This window comes from Phymastichus coffea, unplaced genomic scaffold (assembly GCF_024137745.1).
Source record: "Phymastichus coffea isolate CEN01 unplaced genomic scaffold, Cenicafe_Pcof_1.1 PCOF00081, whole genome shotgun sequence".
NCBI lineage: Eukaryota > Metazoa > Arthropoda > Insecta > Hymenoptera > Eulophidae > Phymastichus > Phymastichus coffea.
In genome coordinates, this window is record NW_026706892.1 from 314,197 (window position 1) to 338,901 (window position 24,705).

The 24,705-nt window shown below is 35.8% G+C and overlaps 1 protein-coding gene across 3 annotated transcripts in view; it reads right to left on the reverse strand.

Moving 5' to 3' along the window:
- Positions 1–24,705, reverse strand: part of LOC131668616 (hemicentin-2) — a 153,653-nt gene that overhangs the window by 37,552 nt on the left and 91,396 nt on the right. For all 3 annotated transcript variants that reach the window (XM_058942944.1, XM_058942943.1, XM_058942942.1), the window contains one exon: positions 14,613–14,954. In XM_058942944.1, the coding sequence (XP_058798927.1) occupies positions 14,613–14,954 (342 nt within the window). The remainder of the gene's footprint in view (positions 1–14,612; positions 14,955–24,705) is intronic.

The following is a 24,705-nucleotide window of genomic DNA, read 5'->3' on the forward strand; positions in this document are numbered from 1 at the left end:
ATTAATTACTATTTTCGACAGTAATATGGTCTTTGATCAAAATTGTTTTTGACTCTGTTAGAAATTTACCTCGCATTCAAAAAATAAACTAGACAAGAATGACCTATAGAAAGTGAAAAAAATTCTACATGATTGTTATGAAGATCCAATGTTCTCCAGCGCGCTTCTAAATTGGTATTCCCTGACCAATTTTGCACATCAAAAAAATTCATTTTGCTAGCAAAATAAAAAAGTAACATAAGAAAAATGTGTACCAAGTGAAAAATTTTACTGTGACGCTAAGCACATTTGTTTTTCTCTCGCGTAGAAAGTATTACATTTTCTCAACGGACGCGTTCATCATTTAATATACAATCCCATTGAGAAAAACTGTCGCAAAAAAGCAGAGTGTACGACAATAACCATCCGACATTTCTCTCGTAGTCGACTGCAAAGACTAAGATGCCGTCTAAAAATTGGACTCACTCCATGAACATCTCGCGAGAGCGTTTAGCAGAGAGAGTTTTTTGGCTTGATGAAAAAAGAAAGGTCGTTGATCTCCTCTACTCACCGGTGCTTAATCAGCAAAGAAGTTTTGCAAGAAGACGGCAGAACGGGGGAAGACAATGCGAACTTAATGAAAGCTGTACGCCGACGTAAACAATGCTTTGCTGCCGACGCCGCTCAAGTGGCCCACAGACCTCGATCTCCCTCTCTCTCTCTATCCGCGCCTAATGAGAACTTTAAAGCGCGTCGCGCTGAATATCCTATTTTCATTTGGCCGCAAGCCAGTAAATAGTCCCCTCCCGCTGTATCTCTCTCTCTCTCTCTCTCTCTCTCACCATTGTCTAGCACCACTCACTTGCCATCGGAAATATCGCGACGCGTCAAGCGCCTCTCAATGTCTTTCTCTTCCTTTTTTCCCTTGGTTCTAGCGACGCTTTTATGGACTGCAGTTTTCAACGTTGCTCGCTTTTCTTTTGCCATCGCACTGCTCTTTTTGCTGCACGATTATTGTCCTGAACACGGAAGTGTGTCACCAGTAATAATACGGTTTTGACATTATTGAATGTACTTTTTTTGTTAATTCTTATTGATATTATTACTGAAACGACACATACGAGGAATTTTGTACGTTTGTCAATTTTGTAACTAAATAGTAATAAAGTAAAAAGTCCGATTAAAAAAATTAATATTACTAATCTTCTTAATTTAAGTTTTGATAACGTTTTCATTTACTTTTCTTTAAATATTCGTAACGTTCGAAATGATAAAATGTTTTGCCAATTATAAACATTTCAGACTCGGATAAATACTTTACGTACTTCAAGAATTTTATTTGATATTATAATCTTATAAATAGAAGTTTTCATCTTTCTTGAGAGATAGCTTTCATTAACCCGACAACAACAATTCTGTTTCATAACAGAATTGCCATTCGCTACGACAGACAGCTAAATTGACCGAGAATTGTATGAAATTTATTTGTGCGATGATGAGCAAAGTTTACACAAAGTGTATTTACCCGAAAGCAAAAAGCCCTTTTTGTGCATGTAAAAGTTCGCGTGACGGAAAAGTTGCTTCTCTCCCGGAAAAACTTGGTAATCTTCGCTCGTGGCGCGCAACTCCCTTAACAACGTCCTCTCCCGTTGTCTCTAGAATAATTAAGAGACCGCACAATCACGTCTTCCGTTTAATTCCATTTCAACGAGGAATTGTCGTCGATCGATTTTTTTTCTGTGGGGGGAGACAATTAAAACTGTATCGAACAAAAAGCTTCGAGTACATGTTAACGAGCGCGGCCAAAAAAAAAAGAAGAGACAGTGGTTCGTATTTTTTAATTGACGCGAGAAACGCTTTTTTCCCCGCAAGCGGCTTTAATGAATCGAGCGGCACTTACTTTGTGCGCCCTCTTTCAATTAACTCCCTCCCCCCTTCCTCGTTGGTTTTGTATTCTTTTAATTCCTGAGTAATTCATCGCGAGACAACTTCATAAAGTACTCTTCAATTTTCCACCCGTTGGAAATTCCTTGATGGACTTCCGAGGAATGTGCGCTTGCGGTTTTTTCTCTGCTCCCCGCAATTTCTTCACTCAAGCTACGACGCGCTTTAAAACTCTTATCGCCCCGGCAAAAGTGATTCACTGTTAGGCCGAGGATTATATCGCGTGAAATAAAGTGGCCTCGACGTGCGGCTGGCCCAGTCTTGATAAGTGCCTTCGCTCGCGTTCTTGCTAAAGCTTGTAACTTATGTCTTATATGCCAGATGAATCTGACGATTTTTCCAAAGTAGCTATTATGAGGAAGGATTTCTCTCTGCACTCGTGTACAAAGTCCAGTATTTTTCTTCCCGGAGAACGCGAAGAAAATCCGCGGAGGGCTTCTATCAATCTAAAGAGCATATTAATATCAAACAACGCGTAGAAAGCGATACCTATAAATTAATAACACTTAATTTGACCCTCGCAATTCCACGTCATCAAATTAAGCAAAGAAAAAATATATAATTACAAATGGGCAAATCGAGGGTGTATACAACATTTTTTCTTTCTGAACCTTTCCAAGTATTCCTGTCAACTCCATAAATTCAATCGATCAGAAAAGCAGGCGTCACTGCTATAGTATCAATCCAATATCGCCGTGTCTCCCTTGTAAAAATTGAAGTTCATGAATCTCGCACAACTTGACAAACGACGTATATCATATTTCCTTTTCTTCTCCCCCACTGGCGTTCGAAATAGAGCCGCATATCACGCACATACTTGATTCCCTTTTCGGCGTTTTCACGCCTAATTTTTGTCCTTTTTTTATGCTCTCCTCTACACTCTTGTTTTTACACTCGAGAGAAAGGCTCGTTCTGATGAAGTGTCGAGCGAGCGGACACAAAGGGAAGCGCCCACAGACCGCCGCCGACGCTGGGATTAGGCGCGCTCGTTAACGCTGATATTAATGTCTGCTGCGCCGCGAGAGGAAAAAAAAAGAGAATCGCACCGTCGTCGCAAGACTCGCAAATGTACGAGACGTGCCTATTATACCCATCCGAGGGCCAATTCTTTCTCATTTTCTCATTATTAGCGTTCCGCGGCGAGCTAGAAAATGTTTGGTGGCGAAAAAGAATGGGATTGAATGAGGATCTGAATGGATACTTATGTTCATTTTGTTTAATGTGTTTCTCGTGAACTTTGGATTAACACATATGATGATTCAGCTCTTTCGCATCTGTTCTCCTTTCTCTCCACATAAAGTTTACATCAGAAAAATTCTACGAATTCCCAGCGAAAACATTCCTCGCGTTGTCAATCTGAGTCACCAAAATATCGAATTAATAATCGAACGAGGCAGAACAAGCTTTTTCTCTATTTAATTCCGGAAATAATTAATGACATTTTTATGGAAAGAAATTTTGCATTGCGTAACTTCGTCATTCTCAATTGTGAAATATAATTATATAAATGTTAATGTAAATTCACTTCCGTGAAAAGCTTTCTGTTGTTTATTCATGCAATTAATTAAAACTAATTAATCTTCTCAGCTTGTTAAGTCTAACAAATTAAATTGTTAATTACCCCTAGAAATTATTCATTGCAAACATGACTTTCAAATGCCAATATAGATGTTATTATAGAGTGTGAATATAGGTCATTCATTTTACAGTTAATTCGATCCACAATACAAAACCATTTCCTTTCTGTGTAACCAAATCAAAAAGAAACACAAAACCACCACATAAAAAAAACGACCATAACCTTCTCTTTTTGACGAAATATCAAACAAAAGCGTCCACCTCGCGTACAAAGTACAATTGTCTCTTTTTCTCAGTCTAGACGTCGTGTGCGTGTGCGTGTGTGCATGCGTACGCGCACGCGCGTGTGTATGTGAGTATGCATTTATAGCTTCACGCTTACAAGCCTACGCATCGTGACCAACATGTCAAAACGTTGCCAGGGGAACGAGGCTCAAATCTCCTTTTTTCCACGTGTAAAGAAGGAGAATCCCCTTGAAAAATGTTTGAAGAAAAGCTTTTCTTCCTCTCGTTGTAAGGTAAAGGCATACTATAATCCATATTTAGAATTCATACAGCGAAGTGTGGAAGCAACGTGATTGTCGCGTCGCGTTTGCAACACAAGTTCTACGGCGCATAATGAGCGTCATCAAGATAAATGGCCGTGGAGAGCTTGAACTCTCCAGTAATCATCAGCTCGTGTAACGCCACGAGTTTCGACAAAATCTGAAATGCAAATACAATGTTATATACCGTTTTAACGTATCTCTCTCGATGTACAAAACTACACGAACGGTATTTTACTTTAAAAGCGAGTTTTATACATTTTCGAGAACAATTAGTGTTTTTAGAATTGCACGGTAAAATTTTGTTCGAAAAGTGTTTCATTGCGCGAACTCTTCTTATCTTTGCTAAATTATAACGCTGTATACGACAAAATTTCCTATTCTGAGCTTGGTTTCATGGCGTCAATTTATAAGGCAATTATTGAAACACAGAGAAAAACTATCAAACAATCTTTTTTACAACATTTAAATGAAAAAAAAATTCTATGATTTTTTTTATCAAACTATTCATATCTCTATTAAGATATATATGTAACGAAGACTTACACTTTTTTAGAAAATCAAATACATATGAAAATGCTAGGATAATGGAGTCAGTAGTGAGCATTTCGATATAAAATGTTAGGAATAGTTGCAATTCCCTTAATGATAAGAGTAAGTTTTCCCCTGCTCAACGTATAGATTACATTGACATATTACGTGATTCAAATTCTCATTTGCACTTTGACGTTTTCATTTAGAATCATTTACTATTCCTTTCCTATATAGTGATTCAGCGAGATTGTAGTATTTGGCTCTGCATCTATTGACAGTAACGATAAATTCTGTACTGTTTTTTAAACCTGCAATCCATGGTTTTTACAATTTCAAAATATATTCGGATTATTGTTACATCAATATAGAATTTCGATAAGCTTGATTTTTAAAGTTTTCATAGAAATCTCTATAAGGTACTAAATATGTGTCCGTATTAGATCCAGAGGTGGCAACTTTTGCTAGTTCATTTCTCAAAATATCTTTATACGAAGGAGCCCAGAAGATATACTTATTCAGTAGCCTAGAGCAGCCCTAACTGTAGGTGGTTGTATTGTCTCTAATTTTTCGACCAAATCATGTCTCTTAAGATAATAATCAAAGAAACAATACTCAAGTGTGGATTTTACAAAATTCTTTTATAATAGAATAGGCGTTTCTGGCTGAGCATCCCATCAAGTACCTCGTAAAAATTTTATGACTTTGAGAGCTTTTGAACATTTGCTTGTAACAAATTTTATATTTTCGGAGAAAGACAAAAGACAATATGTGGTGATATATAACTCCAAGAAAACGAACAGTATCAACAGATTGAACAAGACAGTTATCAAGTTTAAATTCATATGTATGTCTAAGGGAATGTTTTGCTAAAATAAATACATTTATTTTTGTGGTTTGTAAGTTTCAACTCAATCGCTAAGAGGTTAATTTTGATTTTGGTTAATGATTTATTGAGTATGCGTTTTCCTCTTTTTATTGAGTCGGGTGTAATATAAACTGCTATATCGTCAGAAAATTAAGGAACAGTTATATTTTTCTGTAAATTGATAAGAATGAAAGCAACGTATAAAATATACAATAATGATCTCAAAGCACCTCCGTGCGGGACTCCCTTATTTATTGGAAGCTGTCTTTTAATATATCCGCATATAAAAATCCGTATATTAGTCTTTCATATGTTGTGAACTTAATCAATCATGTTACATTTTTTGAGCAATCTATTTCAGCTAGTTTCGTTAGCAGAATTTCGTTTCGTTAGCAAAATGACGCTGTCGAAGGTGCCTTTGACATCGATAAAAGCCGCAACGATGTGTTTTTTTTTCAGCAAAAGCTTCTTCAATTTTAAGGGTCAAAATAACGAGCGCACTTTTGCCGAAACCGGCTTGACTTAGAAGGAGAATGTTATTAAATTCTATCCACCATGACAATCTGTTTTCTAACATAGTCTCAAAAAGTTTACACATACAGGAAGTAAGCGAAATTGACCTAACACCGTTATTGGATTTTGGAATGAAATTTGGAATGGGACTGTTTTCAAGTTTGCGAAGTCGTTATTTTAAAACATTTCATTAAATATGTCGAGAATCATGAGCTTGAATTTGATAGGAAGCTTTTGAATGATTTCAAAATCTACATGCCATGCATGCTGGAAGCAGATTTAGTAATTTTTTAATCAAGCGCAGCATTAAATTTGAATAAAATCGAAATTAGTGTCAAAAACTTCGTTTATTTGGCAGTGTGGAATCCACGACGCATCAGAGATAGAGTTTGTGTGTGAGGATAATCTATTTAATACAGTATTCACTTCCGGCGAGTATTGCATAGATTTTATGCAGTATGTTGAGGACAATGTTTTATCCAATTATTTTTTAGTACTTCACATTTTTGCATTAAAACACTGAAATTGCTATGAGCATTGAGACTTTCGGGAAATTTGATGAATCATTCCCTTTTTTTACGTTTTCTTTTTTTTTTGTTTGGCATGATTGCTGTCGGAGGAATTGGAGCATTAGCTTGTTGAATATGGCTCTGTGGAACTTTATTGTCTATTTAAGAGGATGACTCTTTGTTTTTATTATTCGAACCGTTGGCAGCGTACTAGGTGGTAGTGCTCGGACCGTGTTTGTTACGTGGCCTTCTATGTTAACACGAAACATTTGAAAATTACGGTACTGGGATATATATGTATATAACACGACAGACCTTTAAATTCCATTTTAATTATTTCTAGGATTTTTTGAAATATTACTCGAGTCAATATAAGTTTACTTACAATGTGACTATATCCACTTTTATTAAGGTTTTGAAAGTAGTTATCGGTGCAAACCTTTTAATCTCTCGTTTACCTATAATATTTTCTATAACGTTGTGAGGTATCGAAAGTGCATCATTGAAAAATATCCGTCTTTTTTGCTTAGACACCAATGGCCTGATAGGAATATCACATTCTTTGATTTTCAGTAATGTGTATTTATTTGTGAGCCTATCGGCTATTTCCTTACTTGACAAGTATAGAGACTAACACGGTTATGTTAGCATATAATACATTTCTTGGCTTAATCAAATCATCCACTGCACATGTAAAATATGCTCTTTAACCGAGAATTTTCTACTTTCAGTAACAGCTGCATGATTAAGATTTCTATTTTCAAATGCCTATACATTTGACTTTGGACTTTGTGGAGAAAGTCTTTTCGTTGAAAAAGCTACTTCGAAAGAGTGAAATGAAATTCATCTGTATGTTGATCGCAGATAAGGACAAATAACCGAAATAAGACTCGCGGTATAAATTAACAGCGATTAACCTCATAGAATCATTCATAGAGCGAAAGTAAACACATTTGTTCACTGCATAATGACCAAGACCCGAATTTACCAATTCTAAGAATTACCGATATCTTTATACTCTAAAGGTAAGTAAATATTACTAAAAACTACAACGATGCACCGAATATAAAATGAGTGCACTTCAATGTCCAAAATGTCGGTCGATTGTTATATGAAACCAAGACCAAATGTTTTCGAAAAAAAAGTGAAAAATTAAATAATATGCGTAAAATTTGTTATTTTATTTTATACATGTATACATATGCTCGTGTAGCTAAAAGTTGTAAATGTTGTAAACCAAAAAAACTATTACGGTTTTAATTGGTATATATAATAACATGAAACTATGCGCTCGTAAACAATCATCAAAAAGTAAATAAACAAAATTGCTTTCTAAAATCCAAGAAAATCTAATAAAACTAACAAGTTTCATCTTGAAAAGAAATTTTTCCTTTCCTACAGTAACAATTCTTCTTTGCACACGTTCGCAAAGAGAAAAATCGTCAGCGCGGCCGGAAAAAGCAGCTTTAAATTCAGTATTATCAGACCAACCTGGGCAAAGTCTCGTTAGAAACGATTGCAGTGGTTTAACAGAACTTGGCAGCAGCAAGAAAATAAAAAATTAGAGCGACATGTACACGCGACTTGTCCAGAAAAGAGCTTGCTGCGTAGCATAACAAATTGAATTAGAGTACAACGTTTCCTAACACGGGTGTGGGAGGGGGGGGGGGGGTGGTCGCGACGTTCCTCGCGCACGTAAATTCTCGTTATCTGCGTCTTCGGCTTTTCCGACGCGTGAGCGGCGAGAATTATTCGAGCTCTAATCCGCGCTAGTGGCTGCAATTCAGGAGGGAGAGTAGCAGTAGAGAGGACCCCAGCTACCAAGCGATCGCTGAGAATTACGACTTGTAGAGGTTAAGTCGACCTCTTCCCATACCTACAAGAGATAGGCAAACAATGCGAAACTTTGCGCATCTCTTTTTGTACTTTAACTCTAAGAGAGTAGAATTAGGCATGTTCCACGAGCTTTAAGTCTTGCTAGAATTCTCTTTTTTATCCTTGATTCTGTCTGTGTGAGTGTACTTTGATTGCCAACTTCACCGAGATTAACGGATTACCTTCTGAGTAATATATATACTCTTGTGACAAACGTTCACGATTAATGTAAAGTTTTAGAATAAAATACCTTTTTTTTGGTTGGTACATAACTTTACCGAAAATTACTACTAATCTTGTATTTACAAATCTAATCGATCATTCCCCGCTTTAGAATTGTTTTATTAAATTTGTTATATTCACATTTAGTTCACGTACAACAGGAAAGCATATTTAAGGAAGATGTTCTCGACAGCAAATCAATAGGGGAAAATTTATTTTGCATCTCTAACATTCTGAATTTACAATTTCATTTCCTGTCGACGTTACACCTCTAATAAAGGAAGAAATAAAATACCAACCACAAATAGAATACTCGATTGAATATTGTTCGTCATGGCATTTCAATACATCAATTCCTGGCAATTTGAAATGCGTTACATCAAAAATCGAGTCCCGCTTAGCTATGTATTGTTTTGTCTTGTATATATATATATATATATATATATATATATATACATTTCTTTGCACCCGCTCCCCTTACCCGGAAAGCTCTTGTTTCGTATGTCAAAGTAAAGGAGAGAGAGCGAGAGAGAGAGAGAGGGAGATAGCGGAGAAGAAAGAATTTCCCCGGAAAAAACGGTCGACTAGGCAGGACAAAGTCAACAGAGGGAAAAGCTCACGAAAACAAGGAGAAGTCGGGAGGGAGAGAGAGAGAGAGAGAGGGAAACAGGCGCTTGCTTGAAGAAACAAACAAAATACGAGACATTTTAAGTGATTCAATATAAATTGCAACGAGACAGAAATAAAAAGCCGTTATTATTCAATTTCCAAATGAAAAAAAAACAAAAAAACGAAAAACAAAGAGTCTTGGGTTTAGCCGATGAATTTCCAATAGCGTTCAGGCGCGAGAGGGAGAAAGAGCTAAGTAAACGAACTGCTTCGTTTGCCATTGTTCTCAGCAAGTTTTAGCCAAGGATTTCACGAGTGGGCTTTGCGGATCGTATTGCTTCGGGTTTAATTACATGTAGTGAGGCTGCGGGATAATGCGGGATATACCTTTGCGGATAAGAATACTCGCGCACGCGAGTCTGAGCTTTTGTCAGTGGTCTTTTTCTCAAGAAGAGAATAGAATTCACGCAAGAGTTTCTAGAAATTAGACGAGTCTGTTGATTTGATATTCCCTCGTTTACAAAGTTCCGCGAGATAGAGATATCTCGCGATGTCCTTATATAACTCTGTCTCAAGCAAAGTACAGCATATTCAGAGGAATGTTAAATTGGCGAAACTTTGGCCTCGAAATGTCAACTGAATAATCAATGTTGTATCAAATCTACCGAACGAAGACCTGAGCTTACGCTAAGTATGTGCGCGTGCATCGGCAACTGATTGCAAACTTGGAATAAACTTTGAATGCCTGAGAAAGACTTGGTGTGTATCGAAATTTTTGCCTTTAAAAATGCACCACTTGAAAAAGATTTCTTAAAAAAAGTATAGCAAGGAATCGGCAAAAGACGCCCGCGGCGACTGCTACTCTCTCCGCGGAGTAAAAGAGTAGTCATCCAAAGTACTCTGAATAGAGTGTTTGGAAATCTTTGGTCTTTCCTGACGGAGAGTCAAACAAAAGAAAGAGAAAAAAAGACGCTCTTGGCTCAGAGACAACTGCCGCTAATCCTCTTCTCTTTCGACCGGCGGGCATATAACTTTTCTGTCTGCGTGCGGAGAAGAACGAAGACTATATCTCGCTATGAGGAGTGTTAGAAAAAATTGCTTGCTCAAATGTAGGTTAATGCGAACGATGACCGCAAGGGAGAAGCGCCTTTTGTTTTCCTTAATCACGGAAGCTCCTTGAAGAATGCCATTATGCAAGTTAATTAAGAAACTGTGCGCTTGAAAATATCCTTCAAAATAAAATTAAACTGTGCTATATTTCTTTCCCTGCGTATTATAAATCAGTAAAACGTAAATGTTCGCTGTCGCCACCCGCCGGGACAAATCGATTAGCAAAAGCGCGGAATAATAACAACGCGTTCAGTCGGAAAACTAGGTCACGGCTTTTTCTCTCTGGTTTACAAAGTTCACTGCTCTCTCTCTCTCTCTCTCTCTCTCTCTCTCTCTCTCTCTCTCTCTCTCTCTCTCTCTCTCTCTCTCTCTCTCTCTCTCTCTCTCTCTCTCTCTCTCTCTCTCTCTCTCTCTCTCTCTCTCTCGGCTTTTTTCGCCCTCGCGTTGAGAGTTTTGATGTGTTTTTTTTCCTTTTTCACGTGCGGGAAAACGATCGACGCTTTGAGATTCTTTGTTAGCACGCTAACGGATTTAATTGGAGAAGTTTGCTGCTCGGGAGTTTTGAGGGCTTCGAGTTCCAAAAAAAAGTTCAGGATTCCGTGGATGACTTTTGTTTAAAATTATGTAAGGAAACTGTTATTTGTTTTATTAGCACACTTGAATATGTTTAAAAAAAAAGTCGAAAATGAATTTTCAAATACTAACGATAATTATTTGGTATCAATAACAATTATTATAAATTACAGTTCTAAGAATTATAGTATTTTTTAATTATTGTAATACTTATAGACAAATCTAATTAAATAAGTTTAATAGCTTTCATCATATTTCAATTCTTAAACGCTATTTAGTCATATTAATCGAATACAACAAAATAAATCATCCAACATAGAGAAAATTACTTCAACCTCACACAAGTGAAGTAATAATTCGATAACTTTTGGTATGCATCCGTAACTGTAGTAAGTAATGAAGAGAGACTATGTAGATTTGCGAAGCGTTTAACGTGAAAATTCGCGAATTATTTTGTTGGGAAGTTCATCGTGGTCCGCCAAATATTAACGCTCGTGATTTTTAAAAATATTTCCAATATAACTGTTTCTCTAAACAAATCCTACGAAATAATATCAGGCTCGCCTTAAAAAAAAAAGAAAAAAACCGTCTAAAAACAAAAAAATTAAATGAACAGGAAAGAAAACGGCTGGTTTTCAGTGACAGAAAAGCAACGACGATTCAAAGCAGTAGTGTGGCAGAGTCGCAGCAGCATAGCGCATACGGCGCTTTCGGCTAATAAAAGCGGCAGATGTTGCGAGCGTAGGTCCTGGTTTTTCTCTTGCGCGAAAGGGAGCGAAAAAGCAATCGAGACACACACGGTTTCGCGCAAGCTTGAATCTCGTTTCCCCCAGCACAACTGATTATACATGAAACGTTAATACCATCCCCGCGCTACTGGAATATTATACTTCAAAGTATAGCACGTTCCATTAGCGTAATTAATCCAAATAACCTGTTGATTCACGAGAGAGGCAGAGATTATAGTTTATAGATAATTCGTCGGTCGATATAACTGACGAACAAACTCACACACAGAGAATTGGAACAACTGCAACTGTGTGTGTATTTATGTATTTATATATATACATTGATTGCGCCAACGCTTTCAATATTCGCTCTATTTACGTTGAGATTGCGCATTGGGCTTGCGTGTTTAATTTACCTTTTGCGCGCGAAAGAATCGCTCTGCGGATTAATGCATGAGTCGAATCGATACCAACGATGATTAAATATTGATGACGCCTAATAGAAGCAGGCTGCTGCTTTTATGATATTACGTCGATGCAGGGAAGTAAATTAAATTTTCTCTTATGGGCTTCGTCGTCATCTGCGCCAATTCATTGAGATTTTATCATGGCTTCGTTCGATATATTTTATTTTAAAGAACAAAAAATTGCGCAAGGTAGAATTCTACGGTTGATAGAATTTATCGAACTTCTTCTCTATCCCTTTTCCTCTCTCTCTCACTCGCTCTCTATATAAAATTAATTTAATTTAAAATTTTTACTAGTGTATGTAGTTTATTATTATTTATTATTAGTACGGAAAATTGAGATTGCGAATAATGCGTTGTAATGTTATATTTAAATTACCCTTAATCCTATTAGTCAATGGAATTATTACAGCATTGTCCTAGTTATACAATGTACAATAAGCAGAGAATACATAAAAATTCGATTAAAAAAGTAATTAACCGAATCTCTAATTTTTATTAAAACGGCACCGTGTTAACATCTAAGTGCGATTATATTCGAGTGCTATAACTCCATCAGCGAAGTAGAAGATAAAAGTCTCGACTATCTAAAAATATGGGAAAGTTCAATGACACGAAAAATAGAATTTCACCGCCCCCTTTCCCCCACTCCTCTATAGCAAGAATAAAAAAAATGCAAAAAAGTACCAATGGAAATATCTCGCAGCATGTTTGCCCGAAGGAGAGGATATCATAGCTATATTCAGCGCTGCTATATCTCGTCATTGTTTGTCTCCTCGCACGTGTTGGCATTGGCGCGCGAATACGGGCGAGATGGGAGCGCACATCAGCGTAAGACCGTAAATTCTCGTAGAAGGCAAATTTTCCGGACGAACGGCCGAAACATGCGGGCCCGCATTGCCCTCCACCTCCTGATGGAGAGAGAAAGGGGAATCGATACTTTTCTCTCTCCCACTTGCGCGAACGCATATTTTCTGCTACGGCTCACCTCAAAGTCTTCTGGCGCGCGCCCGCTTTTCAATTACTCCCGAGGCGTGGCAAACGCGTTCTCTCTCTTCCCCCGCCCCGGATATCGACACTTCTCTCTCGCTCTCTCTTTCGTCTTTAATTTTCTATCCATTCAGACGAAGCTTGTCTCTCCTTTCGTCTCTGGTCAGTTTATTGCCGTACTAAGATTTATTGTTCCCGTTAGTTTCTTAAACCCAGCGATAAGCAATTTAAGTAAAATACACAAAAAAGGAAAGTAAATAGTATCACAAAAATCGTGTTTAGCAATTTAACTTGTTATAAACTCATTAACGCGCGCGAACTCAGATTAAAAGTTCCCACGTACTTCTAGATTTGAATATACCACTGAAAGCTCCAAACGTAAATATAGTTTCAAACATTTTAATAGATAAAATATACGGAAGACATTCTAATATACAAGGTATAAACAAATTACAGGTTTTTTATTAAGTTATTTTTTATTAATAATATGCATTATCTATAAATGCGTAAAATCAATTATACGATAAACAAAGCCGAAATAAATTACTCGTTGGTTATCAATATCAACTTAATGAATAGGAATAATTATTGAGAAAAAAGAAGAAATAACGGAAAAAGGTGATTCGATGAAAAGAGAACAAGAGAAAAAGACGAGAGGCACTGGCTAGCGAACGAGAGAAAAGAATCGCAGCTAAAAGTGCAGAGATTAGGAAAGAAAAAAAGAGCGCGAGATCCAAAAGCACAATACTTTTATTACGAAAGTACTCGGGCAAAAGAGCGAGCGGCAGAGTGAGGAACAAAGGGCGAACTGTGGAAAAAGAGTCAGCCGCGGTATATAGAGAAGACGAAAAAAAAGAGGGAGAGAAAGAGAAAAGGGTCAGCGGAAACGGCGTCACCTTCATTTCTGGCCCTTTCATCTCTCTCTCTCTCTCTCTCTCTCTCTCTCTCTCTCTCTCTCTCTCTCTCTCTTTCGCGAACGACCTGGAAACGAGGCTCATTCAAGTTTTCGCGCGCGGCGACGACGCGACTCGCATGAAAAATTAACGACTCTCACTTCAAGGATCATGACTCCAATGGCGGTGGTGTAGTACGTCGATTCAAAAGAAATATTCCTTCAGCTTTGACGATGCAACGCAGCAACAGTTAATCCTCGATTCACGGTTCCTTTGTAACTTGAATGTTTTATGTCGAGTTCTAACTTTTTCCATGTAATGAAAATGATCCAACTCTTTGGATGCCAACACTTGGCAAGATAAAGGTTCTCGTCTTTCCCGAAAATCTGCTTTTTAGATTTAAAAAGTGCTTGTCGATTTGGAATTAGAATTTCAACGTGTGGCACTTCATCATGTTCTTGCGTTTCATAATTTAAAAATAAAATGAAAATTGATCTTGAATTCTAATACTTTTCTATCAGAAGGATGTCTTTAACGCATTTATCACTTGGCATTTCACATTTCACGCAGCTCATGTTATTGCGCGTAGGTCAAAACACGTCTCTGCTATGACTGACTAAATCAAAGTTGCAACTACTTAAAATCAAATTAAGCAAACTTAGAGAAAATTACACTCACACTGCACGTCGAGTAGAATACTAGCATTCATAGGTATAGGTAGAGTGACGTGTCTGGCGACACAAATGATAGTAGCGTTATGATGTCCCCGAAGGACCTTGAGATGAGCACCACTTTTAACGGGCGAGGTAGCCGGTACAATGGTAAGGTTGTCAGGTGGTTGTTCGGGTCCGTCGAGGGTAGCTTGCGAGAAGGACATACCCCAGGCGAGAACTGGTGGTGGATTGCCACCTTCGGCAGCACACTCCAACGTCAGTTCGGAACCTTCCTTCACTGGTACGAATTGGTTGCCTGGGTCCAGCCGGCGACCGTCTATCAGCAGATACGTCCCTCGTGGCGCCTCTGTAACATCACAGACAATGTGAAAGTTAGTTGCTGCTTGAAGCCTGTCTTAGACTTCCTAGGCTTGCTCTGACAAGGGATCTCTGCAGGGTAACGCTCACTTCGCACAGATTATGTCGTGCGGCATTCTTGCTAATCGTGTTTGATAATTGTGCTTTGCTAGACAGTCGGCATTCTATGATTTCAGATTACATTCGACTGTCGAGTTCATTAATAATTACGGGACAGAAGCAGAATTTAGACATAAAATATTTTGATAGGACTAAAGATTGATGTCTTTGGCTTCATGGTGGAATCGAATAAGTCCATTTCCTTAACATTCGCTCGACTATTTTTTAAATTCAAGCAAAATGTGCAAGTTCGCAGAATTTTTCTTAGAACTGGTATTAAGAAAAATATGCTAATAATTGAAACACAATAATGAAAAGGTTTATGTTACTCTTTTATATTACTCTAATTAACGTCAAAACGTATTCAAGTTACAATGTAATAAAAATGATTCAACGTTGAAAAAATATTATCAACTTGCATCATAATAACGAACAACACGTGAACGTAATCACCGATCTCGTCCTGACTTTTTTCGAGCGTCATTTCTTCCATTCAAAGAGAACTTTTGCGCACAAGCACTAAAAATTACCTCTCATTGTGCTCGTGATATCCACGCGCGAGTTTTCGCACCTGCACGAACAAACGCAGAATCCGTATTGTTATCCGCGTGGCAAAGTTAGAACAATGGAACGCGAAGGAGAGAGTCACTTATTATCACGCAGAAGAAAAGAGCATCGGAGTATATACAGTGTGCAAAATCTAGGGTAACCAAACAATAAAGCTGCTTCATACCGCACACGCGTCACGTGAGAGATTCTCATAGCACTACAATCCACTTTGAATGTTTTTTGGAGATGAAATAAGAGGCATACAGTTTTTTTTCTCATAAAGTCTTATATATATATATATATCTCTCATTCTGTCCTAAAGCTCAAATTAGGGACGAAAACTCGCGTATGTAGGTACAACGAAATTGCTCCCGGCACTTAAGCAGACAGCGGCAACAACGGCTGCGTCTAATTACAAATCAATATATCCCTCCTAGCGCTTGGAGTAGCGTACGTTGCGTGCCTCGCCGATTAGCTATCGACACCAAGTGCAAAACCACCGTATAAAGTCGGGCGTGAGCCTTCCTCCCTTTTATCGTTATTGAAAAACTTTCGATTAAATTACGAAATACGCCGCGTAGAGACTAAACCTTCCAACTTTCCTTTTATTAGCCTTTACTTTAGATTACTTGAGGACGACGACGTTGCGATTACATATTTACGTGATACTTGTACATATAAATACACTCACACACACACACCCTTTCGTATTTTCTTCTACTCATCCAGCGAGAAGCTTTGTGTTACGAGCGAATGTCTTCCAAAATTACTATGTTGTGTTATTAACAACTGCGAGTAAACTTATTAGAGTGAGTACTATGAATTTTTCAAGGATGATGCTGTACAAGGACGAAGCTTGACAATTTTTCTGTTAAATATCTGCTAGGTTTTTCTAAAATGATTCTTACTGACATAGTACTATAAATACTTGTTAAAAAAGTATTAAAACTTCTTTATACAGTTGACTTCGCGTACTTTTTAAATGTTACCTGCGTAAATTGAAAAAAATGAAGTAACTTTCTTACGTCCGCACTCTTCTCACGTAAAAAATGAAAATGTTATTTTCAACTGCTAAAAATGTTATTTCAACGAATTTCAAGGTTCGCATAAGCCAACATCCTTTTATTTATTCGTTAAAACGTAAACTATGTAAAAAAGAAACTTCAATAAAGAGAAATCTCAGCAAACAAAATACTGCGAGTATAAAAGAATTTTAATTGAAAATAAAACTCTTCAAAAAAAATTTTTTTTTTTCACCGAAAACTATGCGAGTAACTCGCGCATGCAGAGAGAAAAAGGAAAAGAGAGGAAGAAACTTTCTCGCAAGTAGATCATCTTTCAATGGGCGCCACAGCGGAAGTGATAACTGTAGAAAAACTCGCAAGGACTTTCTTTTTCTTTTTTTAGCTTGCAAATTTCGACGAGTTTTTGCGCGCAAACGGCTCACTGGCAATTACCATATCGTGCAGAAGCAAGTTTCGCCCTCTCGCGAGTTGCGTATTTCGGGCTCGTTTAATAATTTCTACGCTATCTGATAGTCATGAGGCTGCTGCTATTGACAATCATTTGCGTGATGCATAATTTTCAAACGAACATAAGTATGACATTTACCGTCCTGTGCTCGTTATTATACGGAAAAGCGGTCGATAATAATATTATTGCGCGGTAAATATTGCGAAAGTGACCTACTTATTCATTTATGCAGTTTATGATTAAAAATATGATATATATCAAAGAGTGGCAGTATATATATTCGATCAATAATGTAATTAGATCATTATCATTACTATTGAAACAAAAAAGAGAGACAGCAATTATTTTATGACACAGAGACCATTTGCTTAATAGATAATGTTCGGTTTGTCACAAGAATTTTTTTCCCATTTTTATAACTAACATTTTTAAGAACATGGGCCATGATGAATACTTTACTGTATTTGAATTGACTAAATTTTATAGTAGACTTATTGATCGATCGCTATTATTTATGAAGTTACACAAATAACCAAGTAAGCAAGAAAGTATCGACATAGTAGTTCTATCTATTGTTTGTTGCTACAAACTTTGTGGAAATTTATCGCAGAGGTGTTTCGATCGTGTATCCAGAAACACATACACACATGGACGCACGAGCTCTTGAAAAATGACCAAGCTCTTACTAACTTCTAGCTAAATTCGAAAGATTTCACTCGAAAAAAAAAGAAGTTGAAAGTCTCCGTGAGATTCAACCAATCGTAAAACAGAGTAAATATATATATGAGTAAATTTTAGTTATTTCAGGCAGTTCAGGAACACTGGGTGACGGATTTTTTTCCAAACTTTGCATAATTGATGTATGTGTAATGGTCATTTTCCTGAATTTTTATAACAAAATATTAATTAGATCAACAGTTATTAACTTTAAAAAAAATTAGGAACATTTTTCAAAAGGTTATATTTTAAGAACTAATAAAAATATAAAAATTAATATTTTATAAATACGTGTAAAACCACAAGCTTGGAAAATATTTGCAACGATAAACGATAATTTTTTATTACAAAAAGCTATTAACTTATTTTTAAACAAATTTACTTATCTCAAAAAAAGGTCTTTTTTAAAAAAATTTTAGTTCTTTGCATTCCTGAGGGGTTTCTCTATAAAAAAAACCGTTATAAATTAAAGTGCCCAACATAAGGGAACATATGGCACCGATTAAAAGAAGACGCTCTGCCGTGTGGTAGCGAACTGTTCCAGCGTGGACACCATAAAAGATCTTTAGCCTCGTCTTAGGGTTTTTTATCTCGTCTTTCATCGGTCTGTCTCGTTAAAACTCAAAGAAGCTGTCACTTTTATGACTTTGAAAATCATAAAAATATTTAAAAATTATTTAGGTTCAGTACAAATTATACTCCGACTTAATTTTACGAAAATGTGACATTTATCCGTTAAGAGTGTGATAATTAAATAATAATAACAGAGTGAAATAAAGGTGATTTATGAACTTTTTTACTGCTTCACACGTTGTACGAGGCTTTCACACTTTTTAATAATCAATATCCTAACGTTAAAATAGACTTCTCCTGACTTTGTACATTTCGACCAGAAGATCGTATTTTTATTAATGAATCAATGGGATTTCATAATACTTGCGTATGTATACATCATTAAAATGTAAAGATAATATTGAACGCCACAAAATTAAAAATGAAAGGTAATCAAACCATTCAGTTGAAAATACGTTAAATTTTTTAACAATCATCATATGACTGAAGCGTGTAGATTTAATGCATGTTGGGAATACCCTAATCTTAATATTTTTGCTTGTAAATTGCTGGGTAACTTTATAGATAATTCAATTACTAATATTACATTTAAAAAATGGGAAAAGGTAGTCCGTATGGGAGAAAAAGAATCAAAATTTAAGTTTATGGATGTTTTATTATCAAGAGAGAACTTTGTTCAACAATTAAAAGTACTGTTTATGGGTTCATTTAGAATACATGACTATATTGCAACCAGTTAAAACGAATTTGTAAAAATTCGCAAAGCAAGCTTAAAGATAATGCAGTTACGGCAAATCTCAACTTTTCAGAAAATTACGTGACTATATTACAAGACTCTATTCAGGCAATCTATTAACATAACGAGCAAATAACTATTCATCTATTTTCATTTTATAAAAAATAGATGGCGAAATCAAACAAGATAATTTAATAATTATTTTAGAATGATTAAAGTATGATAAAAATGCTGTAGCCTTGTTTGAAAGTACAGCGTCAGAATATTTAAATACAAAAATACTGGAGAAAAAATAATGTACGTGTCAAACGGAGTAACGAGCCAATACAAAAATATTTTATTAATTTAACTAACTATTTATTTTATTTTATTAATTTAACTTTTATTTTATTAATTTAACTAACTACTATACCCATTATGAAATGAAAGCTGAGTAATACTTTTTTGCGAGCTGTCATGGCCAAAATGCTTACGATGGAATCAGAGGAGAAGTCAAAAGACTTGCTCGAAATGCTAGCATGAAAGGTAAGATTATAAGTAATGCTTTGGAGTTATATAAATGGGCATTGCAAGCAATTTTTAAAACTAGTTTTATATACTGTAGTAATAAAGACCAAGAGATGATTAAAATAGAATCAAAAGATAGATTCGAAGAAGCTCAAACGATATCGAATACACAGTCGCCTTCATTCCCATAAGTGATTAAGATTTAAATGTAAATAAGACTTTAAAAGTCTTCCGAATATGAAATTAGCATAGTTTGTAAATAATTAACAATGAATTAATACGATTATTTATAATAATAATTATTATTATTATATTAATAATTTTAGTTCTTATTAAATGATAAAATATTTTTAATGCAGCCGCAATTTTAAAAATGTCGGTATCAAACCTGATTAACACTAAACCTACCAGAGCGGTCGCATGACCGCTCCTAAAGCCCGAAAAATAAATGTTTTTTAATTATTATATGATAATTATTTTATGTTTATTGATTATGCTAAATTCTGTATTAATTACAGTCAACTGGAAAAGACTATAATTGTTTATTTCAAAAGCGGTTATTTGACCGCCATTCGGTAGAAATAGGTATATATAATATGACAGTAGGTTTAGTGTTAAACGTAGGGAGAAAGTATTGTTATCGTTTAGTTATCGTATTCTTAATATAAAAATGACATATATTCATAAAATTATATATAAGTTAAAGCATCATCTTTATTGAATATAAATTAATTTCAAATACCCCGATTCAAAGAAGATTATCCATATGCCAGTGGGGCTCCGCTCGCCAACACACCAGTTAAAAATTTTTAAATTATACATTTCAAATAAAAAAATGATTTAATAAAATTATCCAAATATTACATTTAAATAATTTTATATATAAATGATATTTTTTCCACACCTCCATGAAGGTCATATCACGGCGCATTTTTTCTTTTTTTACAGTGGTGTCCCCAATAAGCCTAGTCTATTGAAATATCATCGAGAGTATTTCTCGACATAATTGTTTATTCTGTTATACCTCGACATATTTTGTTCGATTTCTCGCATGGTATCGATATTTCGATATAATACTAATTTATTTGTTAAAATAAATAATTTTCAATATCAAATTTTCATTCCATTTCCGATTCATTACTTTCTACTGTACTATTATGATTATTTTCGATTTCATTATTTTCAACATTTAAATTGTAATCATTATTATTAATTTGTAAATCTTCTACACAGCCTGTATTATCGAAAAGTTTAATCTAATCTATATTAAAAATTAAAAAATTCGATTTTGAATCAATTATTTACACCTTCAATATCTGGACTATTTTGATTACGACTTCTGTTGTAATGTTCTATCAGCATGTAAGTTGATGTCCATTCTGTACCCTATATTGGGCACATTTGTACCAGATAAACTTAAACACTTGATCTGTACTCTCAAAATAAATATTTCATACTTATCGTAATAAGACACATTATTTTGTTTTAGAAATAACAAATCTAATAAAAATTCAAAATGAGGAGAGACCAAATTTACGGGGTAAGGGTGGGAGGGAACAATTTCCAGAAGCTCCTTCCGACTGTGTAGATATCACGCTAAGAGCAACTAATTATCAACGATTGTCAGGCCAGTCTATATCAAGGTAATCTCCGGTGGATCGAAAAGGCGCGTCTGTGCGCGGGACAAAAGCTTGGAGGTTATAGAGAGCCGAAAAATAGACGATCTACTTGGCCGCCCGAGGGATTTTCTAGCACGAGTGGCAATCCAATCGAGAGGGTGCGCCGCCACCGCTGGCGCGACAATGATCACCCACTGCAACGATTGCCTTCGAGCTACCAATAAATAGACGAGATTTTAGTGGCGATTTCGCTAAAAAATAAAAGATTTTTTTATCAGGCACAGCTTGAATGTAATTCGCGAAACTATGATTGTAAAGTCATTTAGAAATTGGAATTGCCGGCGGTAAAAGCATGAGAAAGAAACATTTCGACGAGAAATAATAATTTAAGAAAGCTGAGACGTGCATTTTAATTTGTGGCAAAGTCTCAACTAAAACGAGATTGAAGTGGCTGATGGCAAGTATAAACAGGAATTGTTTTCAACTATACGAGAGTTCATTGTGAGAGTGGAAAGCTCTTCTCATTTTAATGTGAATGATACTCGTTCAACTTTTCTATAATCGTAAAGAGTTTGTTTTTTTTTATCTCGCAACTTTGCGCAAATAAATACAAAATTACTGAGTATTTTATTACAAAGGAGAAAATTCGTAATTAACGTACAAACTTTGCGACATCAAAGAGAAACTGAATTTCTCATTAACAGCGAAACTTGCGAAATCAAACGCGAAAATCCCCCATGTTATTAGCGTATTCTCTGAAAAGTCGTCGAGCGAAGCATACTAATGAGAAGTTGGTATATACCAGAGAAAGAGAGAGAGAGAGAGAGATACATTTCTTATAGTGGCTCTCGTTTCGAAAGAGCACCAGCTTTTCACGCTCTCATAATGGGCTGCGCTAGAAAAGATAAGAAACGAAAGAGAAAGACAGAGAGAGAGAGAGAGAGAGAGAGAGAGAGACAGACAGACAGAAGCATCTCCGGACACCTGACGAAAGAAGAAGTATCACTGCGACGACGTAATCTTCGGATATTTTAGAAAGTGCTTTTTACGCGTGCGTGCAAGACCTGAGTGTATTGGATTTTTTTTTTCAAGTAGCTGCTACATATCTTTGAGATTCTTTTTTTTATTTTATTTTATTTTTTGAAAAGGCTTATGCGTAAATCTCTTCAGAGTATTTGAAATGGGTCCTCTGATGAGTAATTTCTTGGAAATACATCATTTCAGCGACCTCATTTCGTTGGTAAAGTTCTAGTTTTCGTTGTTAGATTGCTCCTTTATACCCTTCTCTGGCTTTTAAAGTACCTCAGCACCGTAATGTGGGAGGTATTTTCTGTTGGAAAAACTACCACAAGATGCATACTTAACTTCTAAATAGTAAGAGGGGGCAGCTTGCCCTATTCCGCAATTTTTTATTGCATCCCTATTTACGACCGATGACCCTAGCGGAGAATACTACAAAACCTTAAAATTCAATTCGAGACAGATCAATGATCAGTGCAGTCACCCACGCAGTAAAAAATAAATTATATTTCAGTTATCCTTAGATTGTAACTTGAACTTTCTTTACGCATGAGTGCGATATAGATTACAAATGTTTATGTCATTTAAAAAAAATGTATTAAATACATACAATTTATATTTATTATATCATTTAAAGTTTTGCTTAACTTTGAATATCTCTTTTGCTTTTCTGGTTCTTTATAACCTTTCTTAAACTTTCAAAGAAACATCGGACTATCGAGGTCCAAAGCAGCTATTTTTTTTGCTTCTACGATAAGTTCCTGGCATAAACCCACTTCCACTGAATATACAGGCTATCCACATAGAAATCCTACATTCTGTTCACTGAGCTAGCAGGATCCTTAATATTGTTAATATAAAAGAAAAATACATTTCACACAAGTTATTTTTAGTAAACTGACGGCTTTTATTTATATCGACGATTTATTCTCATTTTCTTAGATAAAAATGAACCAAAAGTGTCTTTTGCAAGCAACAAGTTGTTCGAAGTTTATGTACTGAAGGGATTATCTAATTTCCACAAATCGATATAAATATTCGAGTTGTAAGAGCTCAATCAAAAATGACATTTGGTAATATTTTGCTTTCAAAAATTTTCTTAAGCTTTCTATTTCTGGACTGCTGATCAACAAAACGATAATATTATTCGATAATATCAGATGAATTTCAAATCAAATAAAAATATGCCAGCGAATAAGATAAATATAAGAGGGTATCATAACAAATCAACAAAGAGAACAATAATCGCAAAGCTATCCGCTCATGAGCGGCTAAGTCGGAGTAGCTAGATACTGGATTTTTAACCTCACGAGCGCAGACGTAGCAGTAGAAAAGCTCAAGCAAGCAATGCGAGCCAACACCAGCCTTTGGCTCGGTGTATTTATTCATGAATTTTCGTTGGGATAGCAACGGGTACTAGTGCTAAAGAGTCGATGCCGTGCGCTCGGCGCAACAGGTTCTGCCACTCAGCTGGAACGAACAAAAAGAAAAAAAAAAGGAACGCATTAACACACGCGCGAGTGGGGCAACGAGTTGACGTAATGAGTGCAAAGTCCTCGTGTCGTGAAAATTAAAATTTGCTCGATTGACGTCGCGATGTAGCAGCAGCGAGGGAAGTGGTTTTGCCTTTGAGAATCAGGCCTAGGCGTAACTTTAATTGCGAGAGAGAGGGAGAGAGAGAGAGAGAGAGAGAGAGAGTGAGCTAACTTCATTTAAACCTTGTCGTTTTTCCTTTGTCGAGAGTGCGCGTGCGCGCACTTGATGTGTGCCACACGCGAAAAAGAGAAGCTAATGCATTAGCACTACTAGTTACATACATACTACGACATACATTAACTTCTCGCGTGTTAATATTTTCCTAATTTGATTTTAACTTAAAATGAAGAGACTAGGAGTTTTTTTTCAAACAAAAGGATGAATCTGACTTGCTGTATAAGGAATTTCAATTTTCACTTTCTCTCTCTCTCTCTCTCTCTCTCTCTCTCTCTCTCTCTCGTGATAATGTGTTGGAAACTATGTATCCCTCGTCTTTTTTTATATAGTTTTTTTTAATTCGTAATTTTTTTTTAACTATAGTCTCTGGAACGATGAAACTTTTTTCTTTTACATTATTATCAAAATTAATTTATGCACGAAATTACACTCTGCGTTCTTTTTACTATTCATGAGTTTTAACCATCCTTTTTTGCGTTAAAACTCTTCATTATTCTATGAAAACCTTTGAAGACGTGATATAGACAGTATTTTTTGCTAAAAGCTTCTTTATTAAAAACAGATACTTTAATGAGTTATTTAATACATTATTAATTTATTCCTTAATTGGTAAGATTCTTACAACATTTTATAAATAAATTAATCTGATAAAGCTATTTAAACTCACTGATACCATATTCATAATACTTTCTCTTATATCGGTAATCCAGATGGAATTGAAATTGAACAATCGA